The 17,061-nt window shown below is 43.8% G+C and overlaps 1 protein-coding gene across 5 annotated transcripts in view; it reads left to right on the top strand.

Moving 5' to 3' along the window:
• The window catches only part of LOC128700542 (calcium-transporting ATPase sarcoplasmic/endoplasmic reticulum type), a 155,042-nt gene that overhangs the window by 36,115 nt on the left and 101,866 nt on the right, over positions 1-17,061 (top strand). For all 5 annotated transcript variants that reach the window (XM_053793802.2, XM_053793803.2, XM_053793804.2 and 2 more), the window contains exons 2-3: positions 9,713-9,891; positions 10,466-10,566. In XM_053793802.2, coding sequence (XP_053649777.1) covers positions 9,774-9,891; positions 10,466-10,566 — 219 coding nt within the window. In that variant the 5' untranslated portion in view covers positions 9,713-9,773. The remainder of the gene's footprint in view (positions 1-9,712; positions 9,892-10,465; positions 10,567-17,061) is intronic.

The raw sequence follows: 17,061 nt of genomic DNA, 5'->3' as shown, positions 1-17,061 counted from the left end.
ACAGACAAGTTGATGAGGCACACGTGCAACACCGGTGTTTTCATAGCCGAGAATAACGATACATAGGTGTTGCAAATATCTTATTCATTAACGTCAGTATTTGTTATGACTGAAGTTGTATTCACGAATAACCCTCATTGAGTGAAAACGTACGACCACTTTTTAGTCCGTCCTGGATCATTGTCAAATTACAAGTAAGCGAGAAAATCAGATAAGACCAGAAGACAGGTCGGGAAGAAAAGAGGGGAATAGTAGTGGTGGAATAAGCAGCATGTTACACTAGTAACGAACTATTTACACGAGAAATGGTTACAGTAGCAAGGGGAGGGTCACAAAATTATTTGTCACAAATCTTTTGGTGAAGCATGTTACAGAAGGAGCCGGGTAAAACAGCTAAAATGTCTACTAGGTTAAGCAGCCATATGAAAGAGCTACTAGTTGAATAATAGAGTTTAACATCTATCTACTGTACTACACGAGGGTCATTAAGGCCGCATGTCAACTTCTCACCACCAGACAATACTTTTATTACCTGAAATTGGGATTAAAGTCAATTCTCAGCATAATATACTGAGAAACATACACCTCACAGTGTATATATCCTCCACTAGCTATTATATTAGCAGGAATATTATATGTCAACAGTGTAACCATGAGGAGTAACATACTCAGTTCACGTAGAAAATGTGTTGTATTTGGCATTGACTTACCTCCTAACCCCATCCATTTTCAGTAGTGAAAATTAAGTTTTTGTTTGCGATGCATGTTTGAGGCGACTTCTGAACCTGTAATAACATAAATAATTAATATTTTATTTGCATAATTTGTAGATAGTATATCGTCAAGTAATGCCTCCAGAGTTTTTTTGTTTAGGTAACATGAATCCGTTAGTGAGTTAAGTGATAAATCAAATCTTGGGACATTGACATTACACGCTGTTTGTGATAGTATATGCACTGAGGGTGTGTACTATCTTTATGTATACACATCGAGAGGGGTGTATTTGTGTATTTACAATGAGAGGTATGGAGCTCACATTGTACATATACTGAGAAATTCCTTTTAATGCGTATTTTAGGTATTAAAGTATTCTAGTTTGGTGGTTTACAGGTTACCCGCAGCCTCATGTTGTAAGATTGTAAATATAATAAACCAACCACATATAGACAGACAATGGTTATAAATGACCATAATTTTTAAAGGGGTGGACCGGTAAGCCAGCGGAAGGCCTCGGTCAGATGACCAAAAGCTCCAAAGGCGGGTCATCATCTGACTAAGACCCGCGTCAGGAAACACTTGTCCTGTTTCCTGACGAACCTTACCTAACCTAACCTAACCAACCACAATTGTACGGTATCAGAATTTAAAAACTGGATGGTTACCTCACTACCACAGGGAGTTGGGTAACCCCTGAGAGATAAGGCAGAGTGTACAACTGTACATCATTGAGATAAGTGAGTTCACAGGCGTCAGAGAGCATATTGATGGTGTAGGACAGGTGGCCAACAGGCCGCGCGAGTGAGACTCACGCTCGTCTCACTGACACTGTTCACTTGCAATGTTACATGCGAGTAAATATAAAGATTTAGGACTACGATATTTTTTCTCAATTTACAGTGAATTTTGTATCAAGGGAGAAAGAGGGTTCCTTGATTTAACTAACATACTCTTATTTCTGTTTATTCTGTGTGCGATAGTACTGTAGAAAGAGGTTGCAGTGCGTTTTTTTACTAAGTATATGCCAGAGATTACCTATTTGCGGTTACCTATTTATAGCTACAAGAGCAGAGCTATGCTCGTAATGTCCTGTTTTCTATATTTAGTTTGTCGTAATATTTAAAGCTTCCTACATATGTAAAACAAGCCCCCTTCTCTTGGATCCCATTGTAGCCATCTTCCAATCTGTTCGTGAGCTAATATTTTCTAAGAAAGTTCATCTCATGTTTCTTAATTTTATGTTGTTTGCTCATGTACACACAGAGGGAGTGGTTCGAGTCTCGGCTCCTGGTCCCACCCTCTAAGCTGCGTCATCTGGCATTAACGATTAAAGCTAAAGGGACCACATCGTAATAGTTTAATGGTGTTATTGAGTGCACATTTCAGCTCTTAATCATGCAGCTCGTTCAATTTTCTACCACCTTGACCTCTTCAAGGGGGGCTCCTTGGCGTGGTGAAGAGGCTCTTGGTCTGAGGAATTAGACCTATCGGTCTTCTTCCTCAGACCGAACCTAATTACCCCCCAATCTCCCCTCCCCTATCCCATCCTCCCCATCCTCCCCTTTTTCCTTTCCTCCTCCTCCTCCCCACTCCTCCCTTTTGCCCTTCCTCTTTTTGTCCTTTGGGATTTCTCCCACAGGCGCGCTAGTTCCTAGGTGGGGGAAAGGACACCGGGGTCCATCCCATTCCGTTGAGGTTTCTTGGCGGTGGCGTAGTTTGCCGTGGAATCTGGATTGCCTAGGGATGTCCCGATCCCTCTCCGGTATCCCGGAGTAGCTTTGGGTGTCTTTTGGGCGACGGGTGTATCTCTGGAAGCCACCTTTCGGATTCCGGGGGTGGTGGCTGAAGGAGGTATGCTTTGTGGCGGATATCCGGCCGCCCTCTCTTTTGTCCACCGAGGTAGCTCGGCAGATGTGAGGTTGCTATCCCAGATTGCTGGTTTACTGGCATGAAGGGTAGGGTATGGCACGGGTTCCATGCTGCATCTGCGCTACTAGCGGTGTCGAGTCCTCTTGGGCGCGGAGGGAGATTTCTGGCCCTTTCATTCCTCCTAGGAACTATCCCTCCCCGGTCCCCCCTTTTTTTTTTCTTTTTTTTATTTTTATTTTCTTTTCTTCTTTCTTTTTTTTTCTTAAAAACAAAAAGAAAGAAGTAACCTAACCATGGCAGCCCTAGTCCATGAACCTGGTACCCCCGGGCCCCTTCTTGATACCGCACCCCGTTCTGACCCCGCCTCGTCTTTGGACCACTCTTCAGACATTCCTCATGCCTCTGTACCTATTGCCGGTGCTGTTTCCTCACCCGCTTCAGGTACTGAGGCCTCGACTGACTCCTTCGATTTATCAGACCTTCGCTCTCCTCTGACTATGCTTCCGGCCTCTCCCTCTACGGTGCGGCAATTTTCAAATCGCCGACCCGTTCCACGTCGGACCAACTCTGGTCCCACGCCTAAACGTCAACGACAATTACCTGCTGATGATACTTCTCCACCTTCACCTTCTCGTTCTTCTCAGAAACGATCGACACGTCCTTCACTACCTTTCCACGCTCAGTTTCAGACTGAACAGTGGACTAAATTCTTCACTTTACGACCAACTTCCTCTACTGCCTATCTTTCTGACCATAGTATTGGCAAGGCACTCCTACGCCATGTTGGTAAAGATATTTCTTTTCATGCTCTTAAGAGCGGTACGCGCATCATTACCGTACAGAATGCTACCCAGGCTCGTGAGCTCTCTCGTCTTTCCCATATAGATACTGTTCCTGTCACCCTTGAAAAACATCATTCCCTCAATTCTTGTAGTGGTACCGTTATTCTGCCCCATACCATAGTTCAACAAAATTTCCAGACATGTGGCACCGACATTCTAGAACAGCTGGAACTCCAAGATCTCCCAATCCTCAAGGTAGACACTTACGTTCTTCCTGCCCGTGGGCGGAGACGATACCCTAGCAATGTGGCTCGTTTAACTTTTGACAGCCGAGAACTCCCATCCTCCGTTTATATAGCAGGACATCGGTTACAAGTTCGAAAGGTGATCCCTACACCACAACAGTGTAGAAATTGCTGGCGATTTGGCCATCCAGCGAAATATTGCAGATCTATCGCCGAATGCCCAGTCTGTGGTGCCGATGACCATTCTAATACATCTTGCAATCGATCTCCCTCTTGCCTTAACTGTCATGAGGCTCACCCTTCGTACTCTCGCCGTTGTCAGGTCTATTTAAACGAGCGGGAAATCCGTTACCTCAAAGAGACAGAAGGTCTCCCTTATGCCATGGCAGTTTCTCATCTCCGCCTCCAAGGGAGACTCCCACGTGTTTCTTATTCCCGTGTTTCAAAACGTCCCCCCACTTCTGGTATCCCATCTTCTACACCCACCTCTGTGGTTACCTCTCCCATAATCACTCCTGTATCTAATCCTTTTGCTGTCCTCGGCTCAGACGTCCCTACTTCAACGCCTCAGTCTAATCTCGCTTCTTCGAGTTCTCTCTTACAAGCCTCAGTATCGACGAGACCTCGTACGACACCTCTTCCCAATCGTCCCTCTACTTCTCAAAAGTCAAAAAAAGGTCCGGTAACACCTCCTACCCATCTTCCACCTCCTCATTTTACCCTCCCTGTCTCTGTCCCTAGTTCTTCCCCTCTCACTGGCTCAGTTACAAGTGCAGAGGTTCACCCTCCTCCTCGTAATGTACCTTCCTCCCCTGTTCCCTCCCAAGTTTCTTCCTCTTCTGCCACCTCCCAGGTTCCTGTCTCTTCTGTCCCCTGCCACGCTTCTCCAGTTCCCTCCACCCTTTCGCCCCCCCCTACCTTGGTACAGTCCAATACAGTTCCAATCTTTACTCATCCTCCCCCTACCATTCCCAATATTGTCTCCCATACGACATCTTTGAATTCCGAAACACTTGAAGCAATCTCTGAATATATTGCAGAGACCAAACCATCAATGGACACTGATCCACCTTCCGCTCTTTCTCTCTCCTCTGCTCCATCTGCGCAACTCCTTTCTTCACAGCGCACCGTTCCTTCGCTGCTTGAACATTTTCCACTGCCTCCGCATGTGGACTTTTCTAACCCTTCTAGTCCGTAGGAACCCTTACCTGCGGATTTCAAGTATCTTTATCATTGCCAATCATGGCCTTTTTACAGTGGAATATACGCGGCCTCAGGGGTAATCGGGGTGAGCTTCAGATGTTACTCTCCCAGTTTGCCCCTGTTGGTGTTTGCTTACAGGAACCAAAATTACACTCTGCTGTTATTTCTCACATCTCAGGCTATAATTTATTGTATTCTTCAGATCCTTTTCCTGATGGGACCTTTAATGAAAGTGCCCTTCTTCTCCGCACTGATATTCCGTACCATCAGCTATTTATTCATACTTCGCTGCATTACACAGCAGCCCGTATCCACTTACATAGGTGGTATACGCTCTGTTCTTTATATCTCTCTCCTTCTCGGGCATTATCTATTCCGGATTTTGCCTTCCTTGTTTCGTCATTACCGCCACCGATTCTGTTACTTGGTGATTTTAATGCCCACCATTTCCTCTGGGGAGGGTCTCACTGTGATTCCCGTGGAATTCAGTTAGAGGCTTTTCTTGCCACCCACCCCCTCCATGTTTTAAATACAGGTACTCACACCCATTTTGATCCTCGGACTCATACTCTCTCTTGCATAGATCTCTCAGTTTGCTCTTCCTCCGCCGCATTAGACTTTACTTGGTCTGTTCTCCCGGACTTACATGACAGTGATCATTTCCCAATCATTCTTACTTCCCCTTCATATTCGCCACCTCTTCGCACCCCACGCTGGCAATTTAATCGGGCAAATTGGAACCTTTACTCACACCTGACTGTTTTTAAAGAGGTTCCTTCTTCGTCCTCCATCGATGAGCTTTTACACCTCTTCTCGTCCTCCGTTTTCACCGCAGCTTCTCATTCTATACCCCAAACTTCGGGCAGGCATTCTCAGAAATGCGTGCCTTGGTGGTCTCCTGCTTGTGCTCGTGCAGTACGTTTGAAACGCGCTGCATGGGGCAGGTACCGGTACAATAGAACCACAGAGCGACTCCTTGATTTTAAACAGAAGCGTGCGATCGCTCGCCGTGTCATCCGTGACGCTAAACGCACTTGCTGGCGAGATTATGTCTCCACCATCACCTCTGCTTCCTCTATGAGTGCAGTCTGGAAAAAAGTACGAAAACTGAGTGGTAAATATTCTCCTGACCCGGCTCCTGTTCTGCGGGTTGCCGGTGTTGATATAGCAAACCCACTAGATGTTGCCAATGAAATTGGCAATCATCTGGTCCGTATTTCTCAGGGACTCCATCTATGCCCCTCATTTCTTTCCTCAAAGTCTGCCAGAGAGTTAGCACCTTTGGACTTTTCTTCTCTCAGAGAAGAACAGTATAATGTGCCTTTTACACTTCAAGAACTGGAGGCAACACTCTCAGCTTGTCGATCATCGGCAGCTGGGCCCGACGACATTCATATTCGTATGCTACAACATTTACATCAGTCAGCCCTTGCAGTCCTATTACGCCTTTACAATCTTATTTGGTCACAAGGAGTTCTTCCACAGCTGTGGAAATCCGCCATTGTTCTCCCTTTCCGCAAACCAGGCACTACGGGACATGAAACCTCCCACTATCGTCCCATTGCTCTTACCAGTGCAGTTTGCAAAGTAATGGAACGTCTAGTAAATAGACGTTTAGTGTGGTATTTAGAGACACACAACAGTCTCTCCACTCGTCAATATGGCTTTCGTAAGGGACGTTCTACCATAGACCCCTTACTGCGCTTGGATACGTATGTTCGTAATGCCTTTGCGAATAACCACTCAGTTATTGCCATATTTTTTGACCTTGAGAAGGCATATGACACAACTTGGAGGTATAATATTTTAGCCCAAGCCCACTCCTTAGGCCTTCGAGGCAATCTACCATCCTTCCTTAAGAACTTTTTAACTGACAGGCATTTCCGTGTTCGGGTTAATAATGTGCTCTCCCCGGACTTTGTCCAAGCTGAAGGTGTCCCCCAGGGATGTGTTCTGAGCACAACACTTTTTCTCCTTGCTATTAATGATTTGGCCTCTAGTCTTCCATCAAATATTTGGTCATCACTCTATGTTGATGACTTCGCTATTGCCTGTGCAGGCGCTGACTGTCACCTCCTTACAGATTCTCTCCAGCATGCAGTCGACCGTGTTTCCAATTGGGCCACCACACATGGGTTTAAATTTTCCAGCACTAAAACCCACCAAATCACTTTCACTAGACGCTCTGTCATCTCTGATCATCCTTTGTACCTCTATGGCTCACGTATCCCTGAACGTGATACAGTCAAGTTTCTGGGCCTCCTCTTTGATCGTAGGTTATCCTGGAAACCTCACATTACCTCTCTGAAGGCAACTTGTCACAGCCGGCTGAACCTTCTTAAAACCCTTGCTCATCTTTCGTGGGGAGCTGATCGTCGAACCCTCCTTCACCTACATTCCACCCTTATTTTATCGAAACTTGATTATGGTGACCAGATCTATTCAGCGGCATCTCCTGCTACTCTCTCTAGCCTTAACCCCATTCATCACCAAGGATTACGTTTATGCCTTGGTGCTTTTCGCTCTTCCCCTGTCGAAAGCCTCTATGCAGAAGCGAACGTTCCATCCTTATCCGATCGCCGTGATGCCCATTGCCTGCGCTACTATGTACGCTCTCATGATCTCCGCAATCCTTCCATTTATAGAATGGTCACTGATATTAGTAGACATTCTTTATTTGTTCGCCGCCCCTGCTTACTCCGTCCCTTCTCTCTTCGCCTTCATTCGCTCTTGTCTTCTCTTCAACTACCACCTTTCTATGTACATGTAGCATCTCACTTTTCCCTACCCCCCTGGGAAGTTCCAGCTGTTCGAGTCTGTTCTTTCTCCCTCCCTTGCTCGAAAGCCCAACTGTCTACGGTCGCTTCCCGCTCTCTTTTTCTTGACCACTTTCACTCTCATTCTCATGCCATTGCTGTGTACACAGATGGCTCTAAGTCTTCTGACGGCGTAGGATTCGCAGCAGTGTTTCCGGACAGCGTCGTACAAGGGCATTTACTATCTTCAGCTAGTATTTTTACTGCTGAATTATATGCCATCCTTACAGCACTTATCCGTATTGCATCTATGCCTGTGTCATCATTTGTGGTTGTCTCAGACTCCCTTAGTGCTTTACAGGCTATACAAAAATTTGATACACCTCACCCCTTAGTCCTCCGTATCCAACTTTGGCTACGCCGCATCTTTACTAAGCATAAAGATATTGTTTTTTGTTGGGTCCCTGGTCATGTTGACGTACAGGGCAATGAACAGGCAGACACTGCTGCGCGGTCAGCAGTACATGACCTACCAGTTTCTTATAGAGGTATTCCATGTACGGACTATTTTGCTGTAATATCTTCCCACCTTCACACCCGTTGGCAACAACGTTGGTCTACTATGCTCGGCAACAAACTTCAGTCTATTAAACCGAGTATAGGTTACTGGCCGTCTTCTTATCACCAGTGTCGAGGTTGGGAGACTACTCTCTCCCGTCTTCGCATTGGCCATACTCGTCTTACTCATGGATATCTCATGGAGAGGCGTCTTGCTCCTCTCTGTGAGAATTGCCAAGCTCCATTATCAGTCAGCCACATTCTGTTGGACTGCCCACTTTATCAACGAGCACGCAGAATTTACCTCTGTCGTCGTCTTCGCCCCGCTGCTCTCTCTTTACCTTCCCTTCTCGCTGATGGACCCACCTTTCATCCGGACTCTCTCATTGACTTTTTGACAACGACTGACTTACTTCACAAATTCTGATACTTTCAGCCCTTTCTACTTGTATCTCTTGCTACCCTCTACCCCCGTACTATCCCCTGCCCCGCTGTTTTCTGTAACCTGCTGATCATCCCCCCTCCCTTCTGCCATCCAATTCCCTTGCTTCCTTCCCTACCCTGCAGCGCTGTATAGCCCTTGTGGCTTAGCGCTTCTTTTTGATTATAATAATAATAATACCACCTTGAGACAAAACGAAGTGTAGTTCTAACATAAACCTTTGTTCCCTTGCCTCGTCAATTCCTCTCGGGATTGTGTTTCGGTGATGTACATCTCTTTCCCAGGCCTTCTTCCCAAGGCCTTACCAAGGTCTTCTTCCCAAGGCCTTACCAAGGTCTTCCGAGGCCTTACCTAGGACCTTCTCAACTAGGCATTCTTCCTTCTAAAGTCACCAATTCAGGCTCTTTAATCTCTTCATGTTGCATTACTTTGAACTCTCGGGCTGATCTGATTGCAGCCCTTTGTATCTTTTAGTGTGTGTGTGTGTGTGTGTGTGTGTGTGTGTGTGTGTGTGTGTGTGTGTGTGTGTGTGTGTGTGTGTGTGTGAGTGTGTGCGTGTGTGTGTGCGTGTGTGTGTGTGCGTGTGTGCGTGTGTGTGTGTGTGTGTGCGTGTGTGTGTGTGTGTGTGCGCTTGATCAGGTGGTCCCGTCTAAAGTTTTAATTTACAATTTTTGTATTCTTCCAGCACTACTACCTCCTGAATCCCATTCCAGCATCGCTTCACTATTGATGAGTATTTTGTGTATTCTTTCGGCACTATTTGTTATCACACTCCTGTCGCTTGATGCTAGTGTAAGAAGGCGCTTATGGTCAGATTTGTCACACTGACTCAGAATCGTAATAACACGACTGCAAACCACGTTTAGGGTGTGGTTTGAACCCAGTTGAATGAATCTTCTTATAGCCAGCTGGTCGTGTGGCTTACGCACTGGCCTGGAATTTTTGGACTCACTTGCCATGGGTTCGAACCCCACCATTCCGTATTTTTTCACTCATTCCCCAGGCGCTATATGACCCCAGTGGGCTTAGAGCTTCAACATAAATATACTTCACAATCGAGTGTATGGTAATGCGTGTATGTTTATTGGTTCCTGATAAATTGTGATAATTAAGGAGCGTGTTTTTTCTTCATTGTTTCAGAGTAGCAGAGTTGGACGGAGCAAGTGAGAGAGAATAGATCGCCCGCCGTCAGCCACCCATCATGGAAGACGCGCATTGCTATCCCGTCGAGGACATCCTCCAGAAATTCGGCGTCAATCAAGAGACCGGCCTCACCGACCACCAAGTCAAGGATTACCAGGCGAAATATGGCCCCAACGGTGAGTATTTTGGGAATGTAATAAGTAAACACCGACAAGATGGAGTAAATAATACCTTTGTTAATCACATCGTTTCGGCCACACAGTGGCTTTGTCATTTGTTTTTATAGAGCCCACTCTGTGGACGAAACGTGATTACTGTTAGTAAATGTATTCACTTTCTAGGTTAGCATTGACCCTTTAGAAAAGGTGGCGATGCTAGTGAAGGACTTTAATTTAAAAAAAAAAAACTAGTTACCCTTCCCTTTCTCGAATTAAATCAGTTTCCAATGAACTATATGACCCCTTGTGGTTTAGCGCTTTCCCGTAATTATACTAGTAATGTTGGTAAAAAGACCCCCTCAAGGAAGGTTCCTTGATGTTGGTGAGGGGCTCTTGATTTAGGGAATTGGATCTGTGCTCCAGTTCCCCGAATTAAGCCTGAATGCCTTCCACATCCCCCCCCCCAGGCGCTGTATAATCCTCCGGGTTTAGCGCTTCCCCCTTGATTATAATAATAATAATGGTAAAAAGACATATAGCCAAACAGTATTATTGACTTTATTAGTAACTATAACAAAGTTGTCTTGTGCAGAGTTACCGGCTGAGGAGGGCAAGAGTCTGCTACAGCTCATCCTGGAGCAGTTCGACGACTTGTTAGTTAAAATCCTCCTCCTCGCTGCCATTATTTCCTTCGTAAGTACAACATATTACTTGCATAATTACCTTTTATGGTTACTGTTATTATTGTGGTGATTGTTATCTGGTGTTGAGAGATTCTTGATTGTTCTCTAAGTGTTATAGAAAGTGCTGCAATTGAAAGAGGTAAACCTACTTAGCTCATCCTGAAGGTTAAGTTTATTAGCTTCTAAGTTGTTTAAAATTACCACCCAAGTGATGGGAGGTTAACATGGTGAAATTTCAAGGAACAGTTTCTGTGGTATTGCTCTTCTTACCTTCTATGATTGACTCACTGGTGATTTGTGCTACTTCACTCGTTGTTACTTGCTTTATGTAGACTTGCTCCTCTCAGTGCAGCTCTTGGTGACTGTGCGAGTCAGCATTCACTACGGGGTGAATGTCGTAAAATACATATTTTTTTTTTCTGCCTATTCATTTTTACTGTCTGCTAACAGCTTCAACTTTATCGATTGTTTCTTATCACCGAGGTGTCTACCTCTGAAATTTTAACTCCCTATTTAATATATCCCAGCTGACTATTTTTAACTGATTCTAGGATTTATTTTTGAGTGGTTTTAGCTTGAGGTAGGAGTCACTGTATCGTTTGAGTGCCTAGTAATGTGCACAAGAGTGTGAATCTTTATTTTATGGAGCGCTGGATGACTTGGTTTCAAATGTTTTGTTAGTGGGATGAATTGTAAAGGACCTGCCTAGTATGGGCCAACAGGCCTGCTGCAGTGTTCCTCCTTTCTTATGTTCTTATGTAATGAATGTGTTATGTTAATATTTATAGTTTGTGTTTGTTGGCAGCGATGCTGTGTAGCAAAAGTAGACAACAATGTGGATGTTGCTGAATGAGCAATACAGTTTTCTGGACTAGGAAGATCTCCACACTTTCATGCTGGTCACTCAGGTTATTGCAAAGACACATAGAGTAAGATTTTATTAGACAACATTTCGCACAGTGAAGTGTTTCTTAATTCGACAAATCTCACCACTAAGCGAAACGTGGTATAATTATCAGTAGGTTTTCTTGCGGTGAGACTGGCCCCACACGACGTGTTCACCTCAGACTTCATCTGAGTGATTCTTGACATACCCATCTTTCAAACTAAATCTCGATCGTTACATATTGACATGTTATTCAGACACTAATACGGCGGGTTAGGTTTCAGACCACAGCCGTAAAGCTAATCACAGCCTTTTTTTCACTTTTCAATGCATATAAAAGCCTAAAACATATTTACAGTATGATAGCGCTAGGCCTATAAAACACGATGCAACAGTGAAAATGATATTGTATTATAGCCTTTAGAAGAAGTAATTGTCAAACGAAAGCTGAAGGGGATGGTGGAGTTTGTGTGATTTATCACACCTATCTCAGCGTTCCACATACCCTTCTCACTAAGCTTGACCTAGCTTACAACCTATCTCGTGTTTCACGTGCCTTTCTCACTAAGCTTGACCTAGCTTACAACCTATCTCGTGTTTCACGTGCCTTTCTCACTAAGCTTGACCTAGCTTACAACCTATCTCGTGTTTCACGTGCCTTTCTCACTAAGCTTAGCCTAGCTTACGGCCTATCTGGGTGTTCCACATGCCTTTCTCACTTAGCTTGATAATTTCTAGCTGTTGATTTAAAGAGGCTTGCGACTCATCTTTTCACTAGCATTACCCTCAGGGACCATTGTACTGTAATTAATAATTACAATAATAACAATAGCAATTAAAAAGTTTGAAAACTGCCAGAATAAGACACTAAGCACAAATGTAAACAAACTGAGGGAGAGTCAGCTGATGTGCTCCTCACCTCCCCTAACACTACTCAAAATAATAAAGTTGAATATAATCGAAAAGCGCCGTATTTACGAGGTGTGTTGGGTAAATAGACACATGCAACTAATGGGACATTTTATTGTGGCAACGTTTCGCTCTCCAGGAGCTTGACAAAACTCCTGGAGAACGAAACGTTGCCACAATACATCTGTGGCCACTTACCTAACGTTTTGTCGGTAATTCTATCATTATTTCTTTACGAGGTTCCCTATACTTTTTTTTTCCTGGCCAACTACTTCAGTCATGGCCGCTTTCCCGCTGGGTGATCTCTGTATTTCTGACGTATTTAACACTGCTAGCTCGTCAGTTTCTCCTGGTCATTATTAGCAGTGAGGAGAGGTGGGTAATTGTAAGACATTGGTTTTATCACAGGTGTTATAATACTTTATGATGGTCTCTCGTTAGTATTCAAAAGAATTGAGATAAGAGGATTAGATAACACACTTGATAGATCGCTTCTGGTAAAGAAATTGTTGGGAAGAAAGTCACTATGAAGGCAGAAGTGATCAGCGCAGCCTACTGTCACTTGTTGGTGTGTATTGATAATCACACTAGCCAACAGGTATTGTTTAACGATCTGAAAAAAACGAGAACTGTGTGTTGTGATGCGCTGACAGAGCTGATAGTTTGTGTTGATATACACTACAACTGGTAGTATGTTGAAATTTACGCCACAACTTGCTGTGTGTATTGGGATATATGCCAGAGCTACCCCTCAAGGGGGGTAGGTGCTTTGATTCCGGGGAGAGGCTGTTGATCATGAATTGGACCAATCAAACTACGGTACGGGTGGAAGTTGAATTCACGGCAAGTGTGTCGTAAAACTCCACACCGAAGCGTTAGCCATTGGGCCAGCTGGCTACAATAAGATTCATCCAACTAGGTATATTTATAGGGAGGTTAGGTTGTGACCACAAATGCAGGTTTTTAAAGATGAATCCCACCAGTGTGGCCCTCATGAACTCTAGTTCAATTCCCCTCGTCATGACTCACGAAATCGTAATGACACGATGGCAAATAAATAACAAAAAGGCACAATACCGTGACTGGAACGATACACAAATAACCCGCACATAAAAGACAGAAGCTTACGACGACGTTTCGGTCCGACTTGGACCATTGACAAAGTCACACTGTGTGACTTTGTCAATGGTCCAAGTCGGACCGAAACGTCGTCGTAAGCTTCTGTCTTTTATGTGCGGGTTATTTGTGTACGATGGCAAACAAACCACGGTACGGGGAGTTCAATCCCCACCTATACCGTGGTTTGTTTGCAGTCGCGCCATTACGATTTCATGAGTCAGTTGGACCAATACTCATTTCCTTGTAGATGAACACAAGAGACGACAATGTATGCACGGGTTAGTCGGTCGTTAAAGCTTAGGTTGTGGGTGGCTTTGTGAATGGGTCTGACTAATATTTGAGTGAAGGGGCTTGGATTTGAGAAGGATCCGCTAAGTATGAGCCACTAGGCCTAATGTAGTGTTCCTCCATTCTCATGTTCCTATGTGTATATGGATCTATGAGAGAATTTCAGTGTGTGAAGATTTGCTTTCTACACAGTTGATTTTACAGACTAAGAGCTGTTATCCTACCTCAGTTTATTCCAAAGTCCTGGCTTAGGTATACTACCATCCTCCCTGGAACCTGTCATTCACAACAGTACACAACCAGGTGCCTATTTACTGCTAGATGAACAGGGGCAGCCAGGTGTAAGAAGACATGCTCACATCTCCACCCACTCCATAATTGAACCATGTCCTTCGATTGTTAGCCGAAGGCACTTCCACTGAGGTACATATGAACCATGTTATTGTGGCCTCACCCTTCTATAATATAGTGGCCTCACCATCCTGTTATGGTGGCATCACCCTCCTATGTAATGACCATGCAGACGTTAACTTGAATATGATGTAACATTGATGAGCTATTTCGGACACCTATTCTTGTGGTTGTGTGAAGCCATTGTGACGTTATGGGGAAGTTGAGACTTCCCTTAGACGTCATAAATGACGTCAGGACGCAGGTATGCAAGATGGAACATAAGAATGGAGGAACACTTCAGCAGGCCTACTGGCCCATACAAAGCAGGATGCTTAGGCAGGGTTTGGTTTGATTTAAACTTAGAAACATTCGCAAGTGTGCCGTTACCTTATACACTGTGAGAGTCACAAAGCGTAAACAAAGACTAAATATCATTATTATATTCCGCCACACGGGATGAGTTTCATACACGAGGTAATGAAGTGTCATCCTAAGCTGGGAGGCTTCAGTAAGGCGATGAGGATATCGTCAAACATTTCGTTGTTTCAGTAGCTACGGCAGTTTCAGGTTTCCTTCCAGCTGAGCTTGAGTTACTGTTACTTAGGAGTTACCATCTCTCGGGATGGTTTATCCGCTACGCGTTCAAGTGCGTCCAGGGGAAACTCCGATGGAAATAGTTGCACTATTGGCCTTGCTAGGAGGGCTTTTTTGATGCCGGTAAAGGGCTCATGATCCAAGGAGCTAGATCAACCATACCCTTTCGTGTATTAAATCTGATTACCTCTCATTCTACAGGCACTGTTTGACTCGCGTATACTAGCTTCACTCCTTCCCATAAATATAATATTAATATATACACTGACAGTTTATTTTAATCATTATTTTAGGTATTAAAGTATTCTTGACTGGTGGTAAAGAGGTGACTTGCAGCCTTAATAACCCTCGTGTAGTAGACAGACTTCAAACTCCATTAACCAACCATTCTGTAAGAACGTGTGTAAATTTGACTTCATAATGCCTTCATTGTTAAACTAGTGAGGAGGAGGCTGGAGGCAGCCTCGTGTATCTCTAAATGTCCACACGACAAGCAACGGATTTTGCTGCCTGAAAACTGGTTTGTAAAATTGCTGCTCTGATCACTTAGGTTAGGGAAGGTTCGTCAGGAAACAGGACAAGTGTTTCCTGACGCGGGCCTTAGTCACATGATGACCCGCCGTTGGAGCTTTTGGTCATCTGACCGAGGCCTTCCGCTGGCTTACCGGTCCACCCCCCCCTTAAAAATTATGGTCATAGTTATAACCATTTAGTTACCTCTGATCACTCCGTCGTTTTATTATTATTAATAAGGAAAATTTAAAATGTCTTGAAAATTGTTTATTATTAAAAAATTTAAATTTTCAGAAAAGGGAAATGCTACGAAATATCAAGCTATTTTTTTTCATTTGATATTCATCCTTCCTGCTAGTTGAAAGTTTTGACTGATGTTTAGTGAGACGGAGGCAAAAGTTGCGTACATGTGTACTGCAGATGTACTAGTGACAGTCCCAGGTGACGCTTGACGAAACTCTGCACACAGCGGAATGTTGTCATGGTGAAAGGGTGTTCTACAACTCATAACGTAGAAGGGATGAGCGCTGTCATTGCTTGCTGGAGATTTAAGTTGCACCTGTGATTCGCTAGGCTTTCCAGATGGTGGTAGTAGTGGTGGGTGTGATTGTGGGTTGGTAGGGCGGTGGAGGACCTGTTTTACACGTAGTTGTACATTGGGTGTACCAGTTCATCTGTTGCTACATAATAGCTTATAACTTCCTTACCGCTAGCCGTGATGCCACGGACCTCAAATACTGTCAGGTCAGCAGAGTTTGAAAGTCCGTGGCATCACGGCTAGCGGTTTGAAACATGTACTGACAGAAGTGCCCGGGGAATGGAAGAGGTACTGAGGTTTGATACGAGGAAGACGAGTATGAATTATTATTATATGAATAAATTACCTGCAGGAGGTTTACAGGGTATTAACTGAATTATTACCTGCATGTAATTTGGGTGAGATAAGCGGGACTTAGTCACAGCAGGTCGCCGAACTGTTACTCTCTCGATGCCCACTTTACCACACTCACAAAAAGCTAGACCTGACATTAAATTAATAATTACAATATTAAAACCAGCTAGCTACTCTGGTAAATTAAAGTGTGGATTGTATATGATTATGGTTGCTGGGTACACATAATATAATTATTGGACATAATTATAATAGTCTTATTAGAAAGGAAATTCGTATTACCACTTACCATTTAATTACTGGATCACAATTATTATTTTTTAAAACACTCCAAACTACTGTGCATTATGGGTAAGCGTCACTTAACTAAGGTGTGCTCCTAGGAAGAATCGATGTCCCCTATTTTTCCATTCTTGTTTTCCACACTAACGTGTCAGAAATTTCTAAATTACGGATTGGGGCCGATATACACCAACTGACCTTCGAGAACGCATGATTGCATTGCAAAGTTCAGTCCAGTGTTCACTCATTAAATTCAATATGGCGTCTCTCCATCCCAGTCAGTCAGCAGCTGTTTGTCCCCTTCACTTAAAATTTCTCGAAGGGTCCAAATAGCATCATATTTTAATACGTAATCATTATATTATTCATATTTACAAAAGGTCTTCAGCATATTGGCAACTGCAACGGGAGGTGGAGCAAGCCTCGCAAGTCTGACTACATTTAAGGTGCCGCGTTTTTATTAGGCAATGTAGGAGTGAGAACGGTGTTTTATACTCAGAGGGTAGTGGTAAAAGATTACCAGTATCTTAAGCTCCTAGCTGTATATAATACTATATATATATATATATATATATATAGATATATATATATATATATATATATATATATATATATATATATATATATAT

The sequence above is a fragment of the Cherax quadricarinatus genome, chromosome 65 (assembly GCF_038502225.1).
Source record: "Cherax quadricarinatus isolate ZL_2023a chromosome 65, ASM3850222v1, whole genome shotgun sequence".
NCBI lineage: Eukaryota > Metazoa > Arthropoda > Malacostraca > Decapoda > Parastacidae > Cherax > Cherax quadricarinatus.
The sequence above is the reverse complement of the archived record's forward strand: the minus strand, read 5'-3'. Positions and strand labels throughout refer to the sequence as shown.